The 16,656-nt window shown below is 46.8% G+C and overlaps 1 protein-coding gene across 1 annotated transcript; it reads left to right on the forward strand.

The window, feature by feature from the left end:
- The first annotated feature begins 356 nt into the window (after positions 1-356).
- On the forward strand, positions 357-1,430 carry LOC135981535 (olfactory receptor 52R1-like). Its single transcript, XM_065584394.1, has one exon. It carries the CDS (start codon positions 357-359, stop codon positions 1,428-1,430), a length of 1,074 nt encoding a protein of 357 aa, XP_065440466.1.
- The last annotated feature ends 15,226 nt before the right edge of the window (positions 1,431-16,656 follow it).

Consider the following 16,656-nt stretch of genomic DNA (forward strand, 5'->3'; position numbering starts at 1 on the left):
CAGATTTTGAGCAACCGGTTAAATAGGGAACTCCCTGCAGCATGGGATCTCTAGCCTGGTATTCATTCATTAAGGAACAATTATGGATACTAGTATCCACACTCTGGGTTCTGCTGGTGCCCACTAAGGATTCCCACACCACAATATGTAGGAATTACTGACACATGGAGCACCATAAAATATGGAATTGGCATTAGTAGGGTCAGTGTTTCATAATTCATTTATCTGATGAGAACGGCCTCCAGTAGTGCATATAGTGTCTCATACTAACATTTGTCTCTCCATCCAGGCATTTCTAGTGCAACCATCACCCTAGACCCTGGGCACATACAGGAAGTCAGGGGAACGTACGGTACATGCAGGAGACACCGTTCTGCCTCAGAGTTGGACACCTTCTCCCCTACTCCATGTCAAATTCTAACACAACCGACTTCACCAACCCCTCCACCTTCATCCTGTTGGGCATTCCTGGCCTGGAGGCGGCCCATGTCTGGATCTCCATCCCCTTCTGCGCCATATATGTCATAGCCATCTTGGGGAACTTCACCATCCTGTTCATCGTGAAGATGGAGCCGAGCCTCCATGTGCCCATGTACTATTTCCTCTGCATGCTGGCTGTCACCGACCTGGTCCTGTCTACATCCATCCTGCCCAAAACGCTGAGCATTTTCTGGTTCAATTCCAGGGAAATAGCTTTCAGAGCCTGCCTCACCCAGATGTACTTCCTTTACTGCTTTTTAGTGATGGAGTCTGGGTTCTTCATGGCCATGGCTTTGGATCGTTACGTGGCCATCTGCCACCCCCTTAGACATTCCACCACCTTGAGAAACTCCGTGGTGGCCAATATCGGCCTAGCTGTGGTACTGCGTGGTGGCATCATCATACTACCCTCTTTCCTCCTGGTAAGTCAGTGGCCATATTGCAGAACCAACATCATTCCCCACACGCACTGCGAACACATGGCTGTGATGAAGCTGGGCTGTGGTGACATACACGTCACTAGTTACTATGGCCTATTTGTGCTATTCTTTGTGATCGGTGTGGATGTGTTTTTTATCACTCTGTCCTATATCCAGATCCTCAGGGCCATCTTCAGCCTCCCCACAAAGGACGCCCGGCTCAAGACTTTTGGGACCTGCGGCTCCCACCTCTGTGCCATCTTAGTCTTTTACATCCCAAATCTCTTCTCCTCTCTCACGTACCGTTTTGGCCACAATGTGCCTCTACATTTCCACGTTCTCATTGGCAACATGTACCTCCTGGTGCCCCCCATGCTAAACCCCATCATCTACGGTGTGAGGACCAAACAGATCCAGGACAGGCTTCTCCGGCTCATTACTCATAAAGAGACTACATTTTTCTCTTGCTGCTCTGGCTCTCAGACCAAGTTCCGTGCAGATCTGGGTGGTGAGTTGGTGCTGGGTCAGTGAGAGACATTAAATCATTTCCTGACATTAGTGTGCTTGTCAGTGTGACAAACCGGGGAATGGGTCTGTGTACAACTCATTAACTCATAGAGTTGCCACCTTGCTAATTTCTGGTAACTGGACCCCTGATGTCCTGCCCCCCGCCCTGCCTCTCCCTCCAATGCCCAGATTCTGCTCCACATCTCATCTCAAGGCTCCACCCACTTCTGCGCTTTTCCCTGCAAGGCGCTAACCCTCTCGCTCACTCCTCTTCTCCCCCCGTCACTCGCTGAGTCTCCCTCACCAGCTGAGTTCCCTCTGCTCTGGGGCTGAGACAGGATCTGCTGCAGCCTGACAAGGAGCCTGCAGGGAGTGCAGCAGCAAGCAGTGCTGGGGCCCACAGGCCAGTCAGGAGTGGAGAGGGACAACAGGAAATCACGTAAAAGCAGCTGAGGGTTGGGAGCAGGGTTGAGTGGCTGGTGGGTGAGATTGTGCATCATACAGCTTGTGAGCCCTAAAGCTCAGCTACAAAGTCGTGAGTGAAGAGACCCTTATGTGCCTTATTTCTTTAGCTTTCCAACCCCTTTTGTTACTCCCGGCTGGGAGCCTGTAGCAGGCTTGGTCCCTGCAATGGGGATGGGCTGGGACCCCGTTGCCCTGAGCCAGGCCTTGGGGGCAGGGCAAGGGATTATCTTTGAAGTTAGGTGGACAGCAGCTGAGAGAGGCGGAAGGATCAGCCCCTGTGTTAGCTGGGAAGGCGGGATGCTGGGCAGAGGCCGGGGTGGCTGTGATAGCTCACAGGGAGGGAGATAAACGGCACATTGGGGGGAGGGATAGCTCAGTGGTTTGAGCATTGGCCTGCTAAACCCAGGGTTGTGAGTTCAATCCTTGAGGGGGCCAGTTAGGGATCTGGGGTAAAAATCCTTCTGGAGATTGGTCCTGCTTTGAGAAGGGAGTTGGACTGGATGACCTCCTGAGGTCCCTTCCAGCCCTGATATTCTATGATTCATCTACCATTAGCCGGTTATTTACACAAATACACGGCACCTTATCTGGAACTACAGGGCACCCATTGCCCAGGGGCTGAAGCTGAACAGTGAAGCTGAGTCTAACATTCGCTCTGAGTGACGCTTTTGATCACTACATCTACAATCTCTTTATCTGGCTGCTAGCAGTATGATCCCCATGTCATGGACTGAGTGAGCCACGCAGCGTTAAAGTGATTTACTCAAGGCCACACAATGAGTATGTGGTAGGGCTGAGAATAGGAACCAGGAGTCCTGACCCCCAAACCCCACTGCTCTGGCCATGAACTGGCACTGGTCCTCTGATACCACTACATCACCATTCATCAGAACTTCAGACACAAAGATGATACATGCATATAAACAGGATAGTCATAACTAGCAAACAATAACTTTCCCACTGACCTCTGACAGGATATACTTTTTACAAGATTTGTTGCAATTGCATAACCGTAGTAGAAACAATGATTTCTTAGGAATGTGTATTTCTGCAATATTGGCCCTGGTCTTGCCAGATTCTGTGAGCAGGTCCTGCTGTGACATTATTGACAAAAACAATGACCGTATAGATCATTGTTACAACCATTGTTATATATTTGCAGCAAATATTGTACAAAGGTAGTTGTGTGAGTTGTCTATGACAAGATTATGATTTGCTTATGTTTATGCTATCGGTATATGTGTAACTTTTTTGTAGTTGAAGTTATGAATATTGACTATGTACTTGTATCTCAATGTGTTTTGATTGTAAGTAGCCTCAGTAAAGCATTTGGTCAGCTTCTTGAGAAACGACTAGTCTCAGTAAGTGCCCAATCAAGAAACACTTAACTGAGAATGGACTTTGCCAGACGCCAATCCACATCTGAGCTTTCCTGGGAACGTTCAAACTAACATGTAAACAATGGCGTCGGCCTGCAAACTGAGTCATGCATGGACATGTGACTTGCCCATGTGACTCCAAGGTCCATCTTGCTGCTGTAATTTTCCACAGTAAGAACAAAAGGGGTCCTTCCACAGGGTAGAGAATATAAAAGGCCCTGAGAAACCCTCCGTTTTGTTTTCAGTTCTGCTTCTAACCTCTGGAGCATGGGTTCTCAAACTGGGAGTCGAGACCCCTCAGGCAGTCGCGAGGTTATTACATAGGAGGTTGTGACGGGATGGATCACAGAAACCCCCTTGGGAGCTGCCACCAGATGTGCAAAGACTACCCCTGCTCCTGTTTTCCCTGCCAGCTCAGGACTCCAGCACCCTGTCTTGCTGAGCCAGACACTCCCGTCTGGCTCCAGACACAGACCCAGGGTCTGAATCACTTGTCCCAAAGCTGCAAGTTTACCCGAAAACAGCTCACAGTAGTGTGCTTGTCTTTAGCACTCAGATGCCCAACTCCCAATGGGGTCTAAACCCAGATAAATCCGTTTTACCCTGCATAAAGTTTATGCATAAAGTTTATGCAGGGCAAACTCATAAATTGTTCGCCCTCTATAACACTGATAGAGAGATATGCACAGTTGTTTGCTCCCCCAGGTATTAATACATACTCTGAGTGAATTACTAAATAGAAAGTGATTTTATTAAATACAGACAGTAGGATTTAAGTGGTTCAAAGTAGTAACAGACAGAACAAAGTAAGTCACCAAGCAAAATAAAATAAAATGCGCAAATCTATGCCTAATCTAACTGAATACAGATAATCTCACCCTCAGAGATGCTTCAGTAAGTTTTTTCTCAGAATGGACACCTTCCAGGCCTGGGCACAATTCTTTCCCCTGGTACAGCTCTTGTTGCAGCTCAGGTGGTAGCTAGGGGATTCTTCATGATGGCTCCTCTCCCCTCTGTTCTCTTTCCCCCTTTATATATCTTTTGCATAAGGCGGGAACTCTTTGTCTCTCTGGTTTTCCACCCCCCCTCACTGGAAAAGCACTAGGTTAAAGATGGATTCCAGTTCAGGTGACATGATCACATGTCACTGCAAGACTTCATTACTCACTTGCCAGCACACACATATACAGGAAGACTCACAGGTAAATACAGCCATCTGCAGACAATGGGAGTCATCAAGATTCCAAACCATCATTAATGGTCCACACTTTACACAATTACAATAGGCCCTCAGAGTTACATTTTATATTTCTAGTTTTAGATACAAGAGTGGTACATTTATACAAATCAGATGATCATACTCAGTAGATTATAAACTTTGTAATGATACCTTACAAGAGACCTTTGGCATGAGGCATATCCCAGTTACTTACATTCACTTATTACCGTATTTTCTCTAAAACTATCTCAGTTACATTATATTGACTTATTATCAAGTTTTTATAAAACCATATAGACTGCACAACGTCACAGAGGTCATGAGCTGTCAGCCTCCATCCCAAACCCTGCTTTGCCTCCAGCATTTATAATGGTGTTAAATATATGTAACCCTTCTGCCCATCTAAGTTGGCAGCAACAAGGGCCGGGTTCTGTATCTAGGGGTTCCGTTTCAATAACGCAATGCAAAACCGGCTCGAGCCCCCACCCAGTGACCTGGGACAATTACATACCACCCCCTGGGTGCCTCTAAGAGGCAATACTTCCCCTCTCGCAAGCACCGAGTCTGAGTGTAGCAGAAAATGTTTAATAACATGAGGTAAACGACATCAGCATTAAATTGGAAAAACACCACAAACAGGATTCATAACACAAACCATGAGCAAAAAAAAAACCCACCCCAGCAAAGTGGGCTGTGTCCTTTCCCTTTGGTTCTTGAATCCAGCAACCCAAAAATCACCCAGAGTCCCCAAAATCCAACACCCCCAAAGTCTCTTGGGACCAGCAACCACCCAAAGTCCCAAAAGTCCAACAACCCCCAAAGTCTCTGTCCCTGGTCAGTGCAGCCCCAGAGTAAAAGGGGGGCACGCAGGGTATTATGGGGCACCTTACGTGTGTGACGGGTTGGATCACAGAAACCCCCTTGGGAGCTGCCACCCGATGTGCAAAGACTACCCCTGCTCCTGTTTTCCCTGCCAGCTCAGGACTCCAGCACCCTGTCTTGCTGAGCCAGACACTCCCGTCTGGCTCCAGACACAGACCCAGGGTCTGAATCACTTGTCCCAAAGCTGCAAGTTTACCTGAAAACAGCTCGCAGTAGTGCGCTTGTCTTTAGCACTCAGATGCCCAACTCCCAATGGGGTCTAAACCCAGATAAATCTGTTTTACCCTGCATAAAGCTTATGCAAGACAAACTCATAAATTGTTCGCCCTCTATAACACTGATAGAGAGATATGCACAGTTGTTTGCTTCCCCAGGTATTAATACATACTCTGAGTGAATTACTAAATAGAAAGTGATGTTATTAAATACAGACAGTAGGATTTAAGTGGTTCAAAGTAGTAACAGACAGAACAAAGTAAGTCACCAAGCAAAATAAAATAAAATGCGCAAATCTATGCCTAATCAAACTAAATACAGATAATCTCACCCTCAGAGATGTTTCAGTAAGTTTTTCTCAGACTGGACACCTTCCAGGCCTGGGCACAATTCTTTCCCCTGGTACAGCTCTTGTTGCAGCTCAGGTGGTAGCTAGGGGATTCTTCATGATGGCTTCTCTCCCCCTCTCTTCTCTTCCCCCCTTTATATATCTTTTGCATAAGGCGGGAACTCTTTGTCTCTCTGGGTTTCCACCCCCCCTCACTGGAAAAGCACCAGGTTAAAGATGGATTCCAGTTCAGGTGACATGATCACATGTCACTGCAAGACTTCATTACTCATTTGCCAGCACACATATATACAGGAAGACTCACAGGTAAATACAGCCATCTGCAGACAATGGGAGTCATCAAGATTCCAAACCATCATTAATGGTCCACACTTTACACAATTACAATAGGCCCTCAGAGTTACATTTTATATTTCTAGTTTTAGATACAAGAGTGGTACATTTATACAAATCAGATGATCATACTCAGTAGATTATAAGCTTTGTAATGATACCTTACAAGAGACCTTTTGCATGAAGCATATCCCAGTTACGTTACATTCACTTATTACCGTATTTTCTCTAAAACCAGCTCAGTTACATTATATTGACTTATTATCAAGTTTTTATAAGACCATATAGACTGCACAACGTCACACCCTCCTCCTGAACTTACTGCCAGAGACTTGGACACTGACCATGGCGGAGGCAGTATACCTAAAATTCGTTTTTGGGCTCCCCTATGGGGCAGACACTCCTGTGTCCCCCAAAAGGGAAAGAGACCCTGACCCAGCTGTAGGCTCACAGCTTCCAGCTATGAGGGACCTTTCGCAGGCCAGCAAAATCCCCCCCCTTTCACTCAGGTTGGGTTTGCTTCCAGCTAGAGTCCTTGGGGTTTGTTCCCACTGCAGCAGTCACCAGGACCCCAACTTCCAGCTCCAGGATACATGTCTCTGTGCACCTCTTCCACTCCATTACAGCCAGGTTATGCTTCTGGGTCTTAATTGCTTTGTCTCTTAAGTTCAGGCTGGTGGGCAGCCTTTTCTTTTTCCAGGTCAGGCTTTCCCCAGGCAAATTGTACATCAATTTCCATTTATCTTCCCTTGAGACCATCACTTGATGAGCTGGGATACCACAGAGAACACCCTCCTGCCAGAACAGGCACCCCTCCACTCCTGTCTTGCTAAATTAGACACCCCAGTCAGCTTCAGCACAGACAGAGGTTGGGCCACACCCATCTGCAGTTCACTGAAACTGAGATGCACTCAGCTCAGGGGCTTCTTAGTTAACAGAGACATTCCCAGTGCCCATTGTTCAGTCTTTCTGGGCAATTTGCAACTTGTGTAGTTTTAGCTTCTTTTGATCTTCATTCTTACTTATTTTGCTTCCTTTTCTGTCCCTACTTCCCTTTCCCGAAATAAGCAAACCGAAAATAACAAACCAGTAACCACTTTGTCTGTTTTCCAGCCACCACACTTAAAACTCACTTAAAATCACTACCAGTATCTCAAAGCAATCAGCTGTGCACAGATCCTGCTCGACTACGCCACTGTGACGGGTTGGATCACAGAAACCCCCTTGGGAGCTGCCACCCGATGTGCAAAGACTACCCCTGCTCCTGTTTTCCCTGCCAGCTCAGGACTCCAGCACCCTGTCTTGCTGAGCCAGACACTCCCGTCTGGCTCCAGACACAGACCCAGGGTCTGAATCACTTGTCCCAAAGCTGCAAGTTTACCTGAAAACAGCTCGCAGTAGTGCGCTTGTCTTTAGCACTCAGATGCCCAACTCCCAATGGGGTCTAAACCCAGATAAATCTGTTTTACCCTGCATAAAGCTTATGCAAGGCAAACTCATAAATTGTTCGCCCTCTATAACACTGATAGAGAGATATGCACAGTTGTTTGCTTCCCCAGGTATTAATACATACTCTGAGTGAATTACTAAATAGAAAGTGATTTTATTAAATACAGACAGTAGGATTTAAGTGGTTCAAAGTAGTAACAGACAGAACAAAGTAAGTCACCAAGCAAAATAAAATAAAATGCGCAAATCTATGCCTAATCAAACTAAATACAGATAATCTCACCCTCAGAGATGTTTCAGTAAGTTTTTCTCAGACTGGACACCTTCCAGGCCTGGGCACAATTCTTTCCCCTGGTACAGCTCTTGTTGCAGCTCAGGTGGTAGCTAGGGGATTCTTCATGATGGCTTCTCTCCCCCTCTCTTCTCTTCCCCCCTTTATATATCTTTTGCATAAGGCGGGAACTCTTTGTCTCTCTGGGTTTCCACCCCCCCTCACTGGAAAAGCACCAGGTTAAAGATGGATTCCAGTTCAGGTGACATGATCACATGTCACTGCAAGACTTCATTACTCATTTGCCAGCACACACATATACAGGAAGACTCACAGGTAAATACAGCCATCTGCAGACAATGGGAGTCATCAAGATTCCAAACCATCATTAATGGTCCACACTTTACACAATTACAATAGGCCCTCAGAGTTACATTTTATATTTCTAGTTTTAGCTACAAGAGTGGTACATTTATACAAATCAGATGATCACACTCAGTAGATTATAAGCTTTGTAATGATACCTTACAAGAGACCTTTTGCATGAAGCATATCCCAGTTACGTTACATTCACTTATTACCGTATTTTCTCTAAAACCAGCTCAGTTACATTATATTGACTTATTATCAAGTTTTTATAAGACCATATAGACTGCACAACGTCACAACGTGATCCAAGGCCGGCTGGCCGTCTCTCCGTGGGGTTCCACCGCAGCCTTCACCACGAGCCAGTCCACTTCCTGCCGTCCCACAAACTGCTCCGCTCTACAAGCTGCTCCGCTCTGCGACCTGTGAGCCACTCCAGCCGTCCCCGCAAACAGCTCCGCTCGCCATTCCTTGGGCTGCTCCAACCACCCCCGCAAGGCTCCGTGCCGCTCGCTGCTCCTCTAGTCGTCCCCACAAATTGCTCCACCAGCTGCTTAGCAATATAGCTTCAGGCCCCCCCACTTAATAACTTTAACTCTTGTGTGATTTCAGCTCAGAGGAGGGGAGCCCTAGTGCTGGTGCACTATTGGCCTAAAGTGAATTCAGCTCAGCAGCCTGTAACTAGACTCCTAATGGAATCAAAGCTAGCTCTTACATTGAACAGTGGAGAAAGAAGACAGTGCAATTGGTGTTTCAAGCCCTCAGAGGGAAACACATACCCTCAGGTATAAATATCTATCCACATCCTCTCTGAATTCACTGTGTTGTGTAACCCATGCCCCTTGTAAAGCAAGTGCTACTTAGGTAATGGTGAAGGACTCACTCAGTCCTTCTGTCATACAACAGTTCCATTGGCCTTGATTCACAGAATCAGGGTAACAAAACTTTATTCTTCCTGCCCCAATAACAAAGAAACTGGGGATCCCACACCAGCCAAAGTAACCACTTTCAGTTGCTGTTGTTTCAGGCCAGGCGGGTGGGTGTGCCTATGCAAACAAGATCAGCCCCTGGAGGTCTTTTCCACACTCGCCATAATTCACCACCAGATGTCAGGGTAGAGCTCATCCTGACTCTGCTTGCATCTATAAAAAAGTGTTTTTACTGTATTAGGGGGGTGAGGTTTGCTATGTGAAAGGAGTCACCACTACAAAAGTTTGAGAACCACGGCTTTGGAGAAACCTTGTTACAAACTGAAGCTCTGAACAAAGGACTGATGACCCATCCCAGCTATGGATGTTCCAGAGACTTGATTTGAACCTGCGGTTTATTCTATCTCTGCAAATGTAGGAGCCTGCATGAAAACTTCTAAGCTTAACTACCAGCTTAGCTCTGGTTCCGCTGCCACCATTTCCCAGTTAGATTCCCTTCCTGGGAAGCCCTGAGAAAACTTTTCACCAATTCCCTGGTGAATACAGATCCAAACCCCTTGGATTTTAAAACAAGGAGAAATTAACCATTCCCCCTCCTTCCTCCCACCAACTCCTGGTGAATCAAGATCCAAACCCCTTGGATCTTAAAACAAGGAAAAATCAATCAGGTTTTAAAAAGAAAGCTTTTAATTAAAGAAAATGGTAAAAATCATCTCTGTAAAATCAGTATGGAAAATAACCTTACAGGGTAATCAAACTTAAAGAGCTCAGAGGGCTCACCTCTAGTCTCAGGTTCAAAGAACAGCAAACAAAGATAAACACTCAAGTAAAAGGTACATTTACAAGTTGAGAAAACAAAGGAAAACTAACACGCCTTGCCTGGCTATTTACTTACAAGTTTGAAATAGGAGAGACTTGTTTAGAAAGATATGGAGAACCTGGATTGATGTCTGGTCCCTCTCAGTCCCGAGAACGAACACACTCCCAAAAAAGGAACACAAAACAAAAACCTTCCCCCCCCCAAGATTTGAAAGTATCTTGTCCCCTTATTGGTCCTTTAGGTCAGATGCCAGCCAGGTTACCTGAGCTTCTTAACCCTTTACAGGGAAAAGGATTTTGGAGTCTCTGGCCAGGAGGGATTTTATAGTACTGTACACAGGACAGCTGTTACCCTTCCCTTTATAGTTATGACAATGTTCCAGAGACTTGATTTGAACCTGCGGTTTATTCTATCTCTGCTACAATCCTGACTGAATAACGTTGCCATTACTGTATGGAATTGATTCCATTTAACCAATTCTAACTCTCATCTCTATTTCTTTCTTTTTATGAATAAACTTTATATTTTTGGATTCTAAAGGATTGGCAACAGCATGATTTGTGGGTAAGTTCTGACTTGTATATTGACCTGGGTCTGGGACTTGGTCCCTTGGGATCAGGAGAACCTTTTTTCTTTTACTGGGATATTGGTTTTCATAACCATTCATCCCCATAACGAGTGGCCCTGGTGGTGATACTGAAAAACTGGAGTGTCTAAGGGAATTGCTTGTGTGACTTCTGGTTAGCCAGTGGGGTAAAACCAAAGTCCTCTCTGTTTGGCTGGTATGGTGCCTTAATAGTAAAGGAACTCCAGATTTGGGCTGTAACTGCCCTGCTCTAAGCCATTTTTCCTGGATTGATATTCTCAGTGGTGTCCCTCCAGAGGCCGCTTCGTTACAGCACCGAATGAGATCTCACCTGGACATAAGAAAGGAGTAACTGCATTCTAGATAAAGCCAATTTTCCCCAACTTCTCTGCAGAGGGGTGGGCTTGGAAGGAATGGAACCTCCCCAGGAGAGGGAACACAAAGAGAAGGTGTTGGTCCAGCCCCATAAAAACACAGACACTGGATGAGCCAGCAGAAGCTGGGGCAGGGGAGAGGCACAAGGGTGGGAGAGGGGACTTTTTGGTTGCAGGGCTATGGCTGCAATAGAGAGACAGACTCCAGCTGGAGGAGAAGCTGTGAGTTTCAACCCCAAAGGGCTCTGACAAAATCTCAAAGACTGCTCCAGGGTGGCGGAGGAAATGAGGCAAGGAATGGTGTACAGGTGTTGTATTGTGTTTACCTGGATCTGGGTATCTCCTGTGCTGTCTAAAGTAGAGGAATTGTTTTAGCAACCCCTTTGCAAAACCTGGGTGTGTTTGCTTCAGGAATCATGGGCCCCAAAGGAAAGAAACAGAATGAGCCCATGTGGGAGCTCTGGGAAGGGTGTGCTGAAGCAATTGGACAGTCTGGGTGAGCTGAGCAAAACCTAGTCTCAGGACCTTAGTGTTCAGGTCTCCACTTCCAGAGAGAGGCGCTAGAATGGAAGCTTCACCCCGAGAGTGGGTCTAGAAACCCAGAGCCAGAGACAGGGCCTGAATGCTGCTACGATTCCAAAGCACATGGGTCCAGTGTGTGGGACCCAAACACAGCTGCGTGGGGGGTGTCCACCTGTAGGAGCTTAAGCGAGGCTGTGACAGCAAACCTGGAGCTGCTACAAGGATGCTAGGGGACTGTGAGTGGAAGGGGAGTGGGACTGGGTGGGGAGGTGTCCACAAGATGTTATCTTCACCCAAATGTGGCCAACTCTTCTCTGCCCTCGGTGTTTCCATGAGTGCTCTGGTTCCTGGCCTGATCCACCCTGAATCCCTGAAGCAAATGTTTCCTGAACCAGGCAGTGCTGGTTTGGGATCAAGGAGACGAATTGTCTCTCCCTTGGAAAGAGCCCCTTAAGCGTTTGTAACTGGCACATACGATTGTATGCACGATTGTGGCAGAGAGAGGGAGGCCATTCCTAGGAGCGGTTATTCCATCAGTGTCAGTGGCAATTGCAGGTGTAGCGCTGTGAATCGCTGCCTCTGAGAACTGATCTGGCTGGGCAAGAAGCAGTGCACATTAGTCTGGTTATGAATCCAGGTAAAACTACCCTGGTCATTACCATCAAGCAGCCTGCAGTTGCAAACTGCAACCAGCCTCGGCATGAACTTGTCTGGAGGGATTGCTGGGCAGGTGGCAGCTTCAGAGACAGGGCTGGACGGTGCTGAAAAGATGTGGGCGTTTGTGGAGTAGCAGCTGCTGCCCTGTTCCCGTCTGCAGCCGTTGTGGGGATTTCTTGGCAGCAGGCTTCCTACAAAGCTGCAGATCTACAGAACCAGGGGGACCCCGGCTCCCATTGACGGAAGCGAAATGGGGGGGCTGAGGAAGGCTGAGGAACTCTAGGCTGACATGTTCAATGTGCGTGGTCTCCAGCAGCTGGTCCGTATCAAGGGGTAGCACAAGCTCAGGAGTGAGCATATACTGAACCCAGCGAATGCCCTCATCAGCTGTGTCAGTTTGGGCAGCTTTCAGGCTGGGGACACATTACTAGAGCGAAAGACCAGGAATTCTGAAGTGGGCACACTGAGGAATGCCACTACAAGGCCAGTGATCATGTTTCTGCCAAACGTCGTTGGCACAATATGACTGCCACTGCACCAATATACAACTTAACAACCTTGAACAGCTTTCCAAAGATCGATCCGGACAGCGCTCGGTTTGCAAGGAGGCTACGTTCCTCTGGGATTTGCCATGAAGATGATGATGTTGATGACTGACTGGAAAAAAAGCTCCCCAAATACTGTTACAAAAGGTCTACTGATCCAGTAACGTGTGTGAGGCTGAGGTCTGACAAACAAAAAGTGCAGGTGACACTCGCTGAACAAGGAAAGAGAGAGGGACATTTCCAGGGGGTCAGGTATTGTGCGTGTGATGGGTAGCAGGGAAAACACTCTTTCATTTTCCTTTGCTCTGTACCTCGGCTTGCTTTCCTCCTGTGCTACAGAGCAGAATGCAGTCTTTTTCAGAACATGGGTGTATGTCTTATTTAAAAAGACAAAATTAGATCTCACAGAGCTGTAGTTCTATAGATATATTGCTCTGACATGCTGTACCCCAAAGTAACACCCTGGCAACCCCAAATTTACCACTGTTATATAATTGCAATAAAGCTTGTACTGTTCAAGAACAGGGGCTGGTGCGTTATCCTTTCCATATCGAGGGAGGGGAAGACTGGGTAATAAACTTACACTGGTCAGGTTTCTGACCAGGACAAGAGGTACAGCTCTGAGGTCCTAGGCTGGGGATATGGGGGAAATTGGCTGGAGCCTCTTTATTGTTGGTTCCTGAGTGACTGGCAAAAAACATTCATGTAACTCTGCTGGGTATGTCCCTTCCTGAGACTGTTTGTGTGAGTGCAGGACCTGGAGGGGTTTGCAGATTTCCATATTATCACTGTGTGAGAGGGCGCCCAGACTGGCATGCTAGTGGGCTCAGCGGTACTCCAGTTCCAGGATGCACCCTGGGGAAGTCCGTCACAGTGGTGCAGCGAGCAGTGTGAAATGCACAACTTCTTGTTCTGCGAGAGATTTGCACTTGGTACACGGATGTGGAGATTCTAAGTGAGACGTTAAGTGTGGCGGCTGTAAGTCAGTGACAGAGGTTACCAGTTTGTTCCTTCCTGTTTCTTATTTCAGGAATGGGATGTAGGGACAGAAAAGAAGTAAGATGAGGGAAAAGAGAAACAACTGTGAAATTGGAGCTATTCAGATTGCAGGCAGTAGAAAAAGAACATAGGAGAATTTTGGAGCTAAAGCAGAGAGACGCTGCCAGAGAGGAGGCTGAACACAGGAGGTCTATGGAACTAAAACAACAAGAAATTGAGGAGAAAGTGGGAGACTGGAAACACCAATTGGACTAGCTGGAAAAGTAGAACCAGAACCTTCCCACTCCACTGATTCTCACCTCTCCAAAAATCCACAGATGGGAACAGCTGTGTCCTGCATGCAATGAGGCAGGTGATATTGCTGAATACTTCACTACCTTTGAGATGCTGTGTGTGATACAAAAGTTTCATAAATATACACTTGCACTGAGGTTGTGAATGAAATAGGAGACAGACTTGTTGAAAGTCTCTGGGTAAGGATAAAAGGGGTAAAAAACAAGGATGACGTCATGTGTGATAGGGCAGGGTAGGGAGCATGGCCCGTCAATGAACACAATGGGCCATGGAAGACGTTTATCCCCACCTGATGGACTTTCCTGTGGACGTTCTAGCCAGAATGTTGGCTATGGCCCCTGCTATGACTCACTGAAGCATGCAAATTCATTTGACCAGCTCATCTGACACTGGCCTCCATCCTGTGCCTGTACTTTTCCACTTACTGTGCTGGGATCTTTCTTTGGGACAACGAAGTTCCCTCCACATGGCAGAAATTATAAAAGGGGGAAGTGACATCACCACTTGGTCTCATTCCCTCCCGCCCCTTACTCAGCACCTGAGAACATGGTTAGAGGGAAAAGACTTTGACCGAGGAGGGGGTCACAGGCTGGCAAGGAGAAATCAAGGCATGTGTATGGAAGACTGGTGAACTGTCTGTACCATCAGGGTAAGACAATGCTTGATTCAAATCCTGTCTAGTTTATAGAACTCGGATTGTGATTTTGTAGATCCTACTGAAGAGGTAGTTGTTCGTTAAAATGCTAATGAACCATCACACCGAGGGGAAGAGGTAATTCCTTGGGCTGGTAAGACACACAAAACAGCTGTGAAAGAGCTGCTTGGAGAAGACACATCTCTTATCCCAGAGAGCACAGATCACAACCCGCTAGGAAAGGGGTGGGTGGGCAAGGTCCCAGTGCTGGGAATTGGGATCAAAGGGAAAGAGGGAGAGAGGGATGTTGGTGGATTTTTTGCATAAACATAACCCTGAGATTGGGAAGCAGCTCCACAGAGGGCTAGTCAACATGCAAAGTCTCCTTAGATCCCTATCTCACCAGACCCCGGCATAACAAGACCCCGAAGATGACCTTTGACTGCGGAGGACACAGAGGGGAAAAGAAAACCAGTAACTAAACACATGTGAAGGTTACGGGAGACGTTGAAATACAGAATGGGTATTGAACAAACAAACTGTCCAAGCAGAAGGCGTGGTAAAATAAAAACACGTAGAAATGCCTAACTGTGATAAAAGATTTGGTGGTGTTGCTCCATCTCACAATGAAAAGATTGTTGCTAATGGTAAAACTTATAACAAAAGAGTTTGGTACTGATGCTAAATCCTATGAAAAGGTGTAACATGTCTGATTTTGGTGAAAAGCTTTTACGTATGGTAGGTGTAGTAAACAAGAAGCCCTATGGGGATACTGCTTCTCAGCTAACACCTGTAAACAGGCTCAAAGCTTGTCACAGAAGGGAAACCATAATAAACCTGGTCTGCTTTGGGGAAAGGGAGACTGAGGCATACCACCGCATGACATTCATGAATATCTGTATTGAGTTCTTACCAGTGGGAAAAGCACAATAGTTAACAATGCAGCACAGATACAAAGTGTGGTTTTCTAGCGACCCAGAGAAGGCACACTTGCTGACTTTTGAGATCACTACGCTGATGTTCAAAGTGTTAAAAGGTACACAGAACTGTGCAATAACACATGCGGGTAACAATACAATGTTGTGCAACACCTGAATATTTGAAATGCACAATAGAATTACGCTCAGGAACAGGGGCTGGTGCATTGTCCTCTCCATATTGATAGAAGGGCAGACTGAGTAATAAACTTACACTGGTCAGGCTTCCAACCATGGTGTGATGATACACCTCTGTGGTCCTAGGCTGGAGAACCAGGATAAATTAGCAGGAGCCTCTCTTGTTGGTTCATGAGTGGCTCGTGAAAGCAGTCATGTAACTGCAGCTGGGTGTGTCCCTGTCCGTGTATGGCTGTGTAAATGCAAGAGCTGGAGATGATTGCAGCATGTCACAGCATCACAGTATGAGATGGATCCCAGATCGGTATGCCAGAGTGGTCAGTGGTACCCCAGTTAAAGGTGGCACCCCAGGGAAATCCATCACATCCACGCAAAGAACAGGCCCTGCTACCTTTCCATTTCCTTCTTTTCATGTGCTCAGTTACTGACGAAGAAATGGTGGCTACAGTAGGCAAGCCAGGACTCCTGGGTTCTGTCTGTCATTCTCTCTGTGACCTTGGCTAGGTCACATCTCCTTTGCCTCAGTTTACCTATCTGTGTAATGGGGTTATGTTCATAGTGACTTCCTCTTGCTAAGTATTTTGAAGATCCTTCAATGAAAGGTGCTGCATGGTATGATGATAATTACTGGTGAGAATTACTGGGCTCTGAGCCCTTAGCGACAGCCCCGTGTGCCTGCAGAAAGTGCTCGTGTCTCCCCTCAGGCAACTTTCTCATAAGAACATAAGAACGGCCACACTGGGTCAGTCAAAGGTCCATCTAGTATCCTGTCTTCCGACAGTGGCCAATGCCAGGTGCCCCGGAGGGAAAGAACAGAACAGGTAATCACCAAGTGATCCATCCCCC

The sequence above is a fragment of the Chrysemys picta genome, chromosome 1 (genome assembly GCF_011386835.1).
Source record: "Chrysemys picta bellii isolate R12L10 chromosome 1, ASM1138683v2, whole genome shotgun sequence".
Taxonomy (NCBI): domain Eukaryota; kingdom Metazoa; phylum Chordata; order Testudines; family Emydidae; genus Chrysemys; species Chrysemys picta.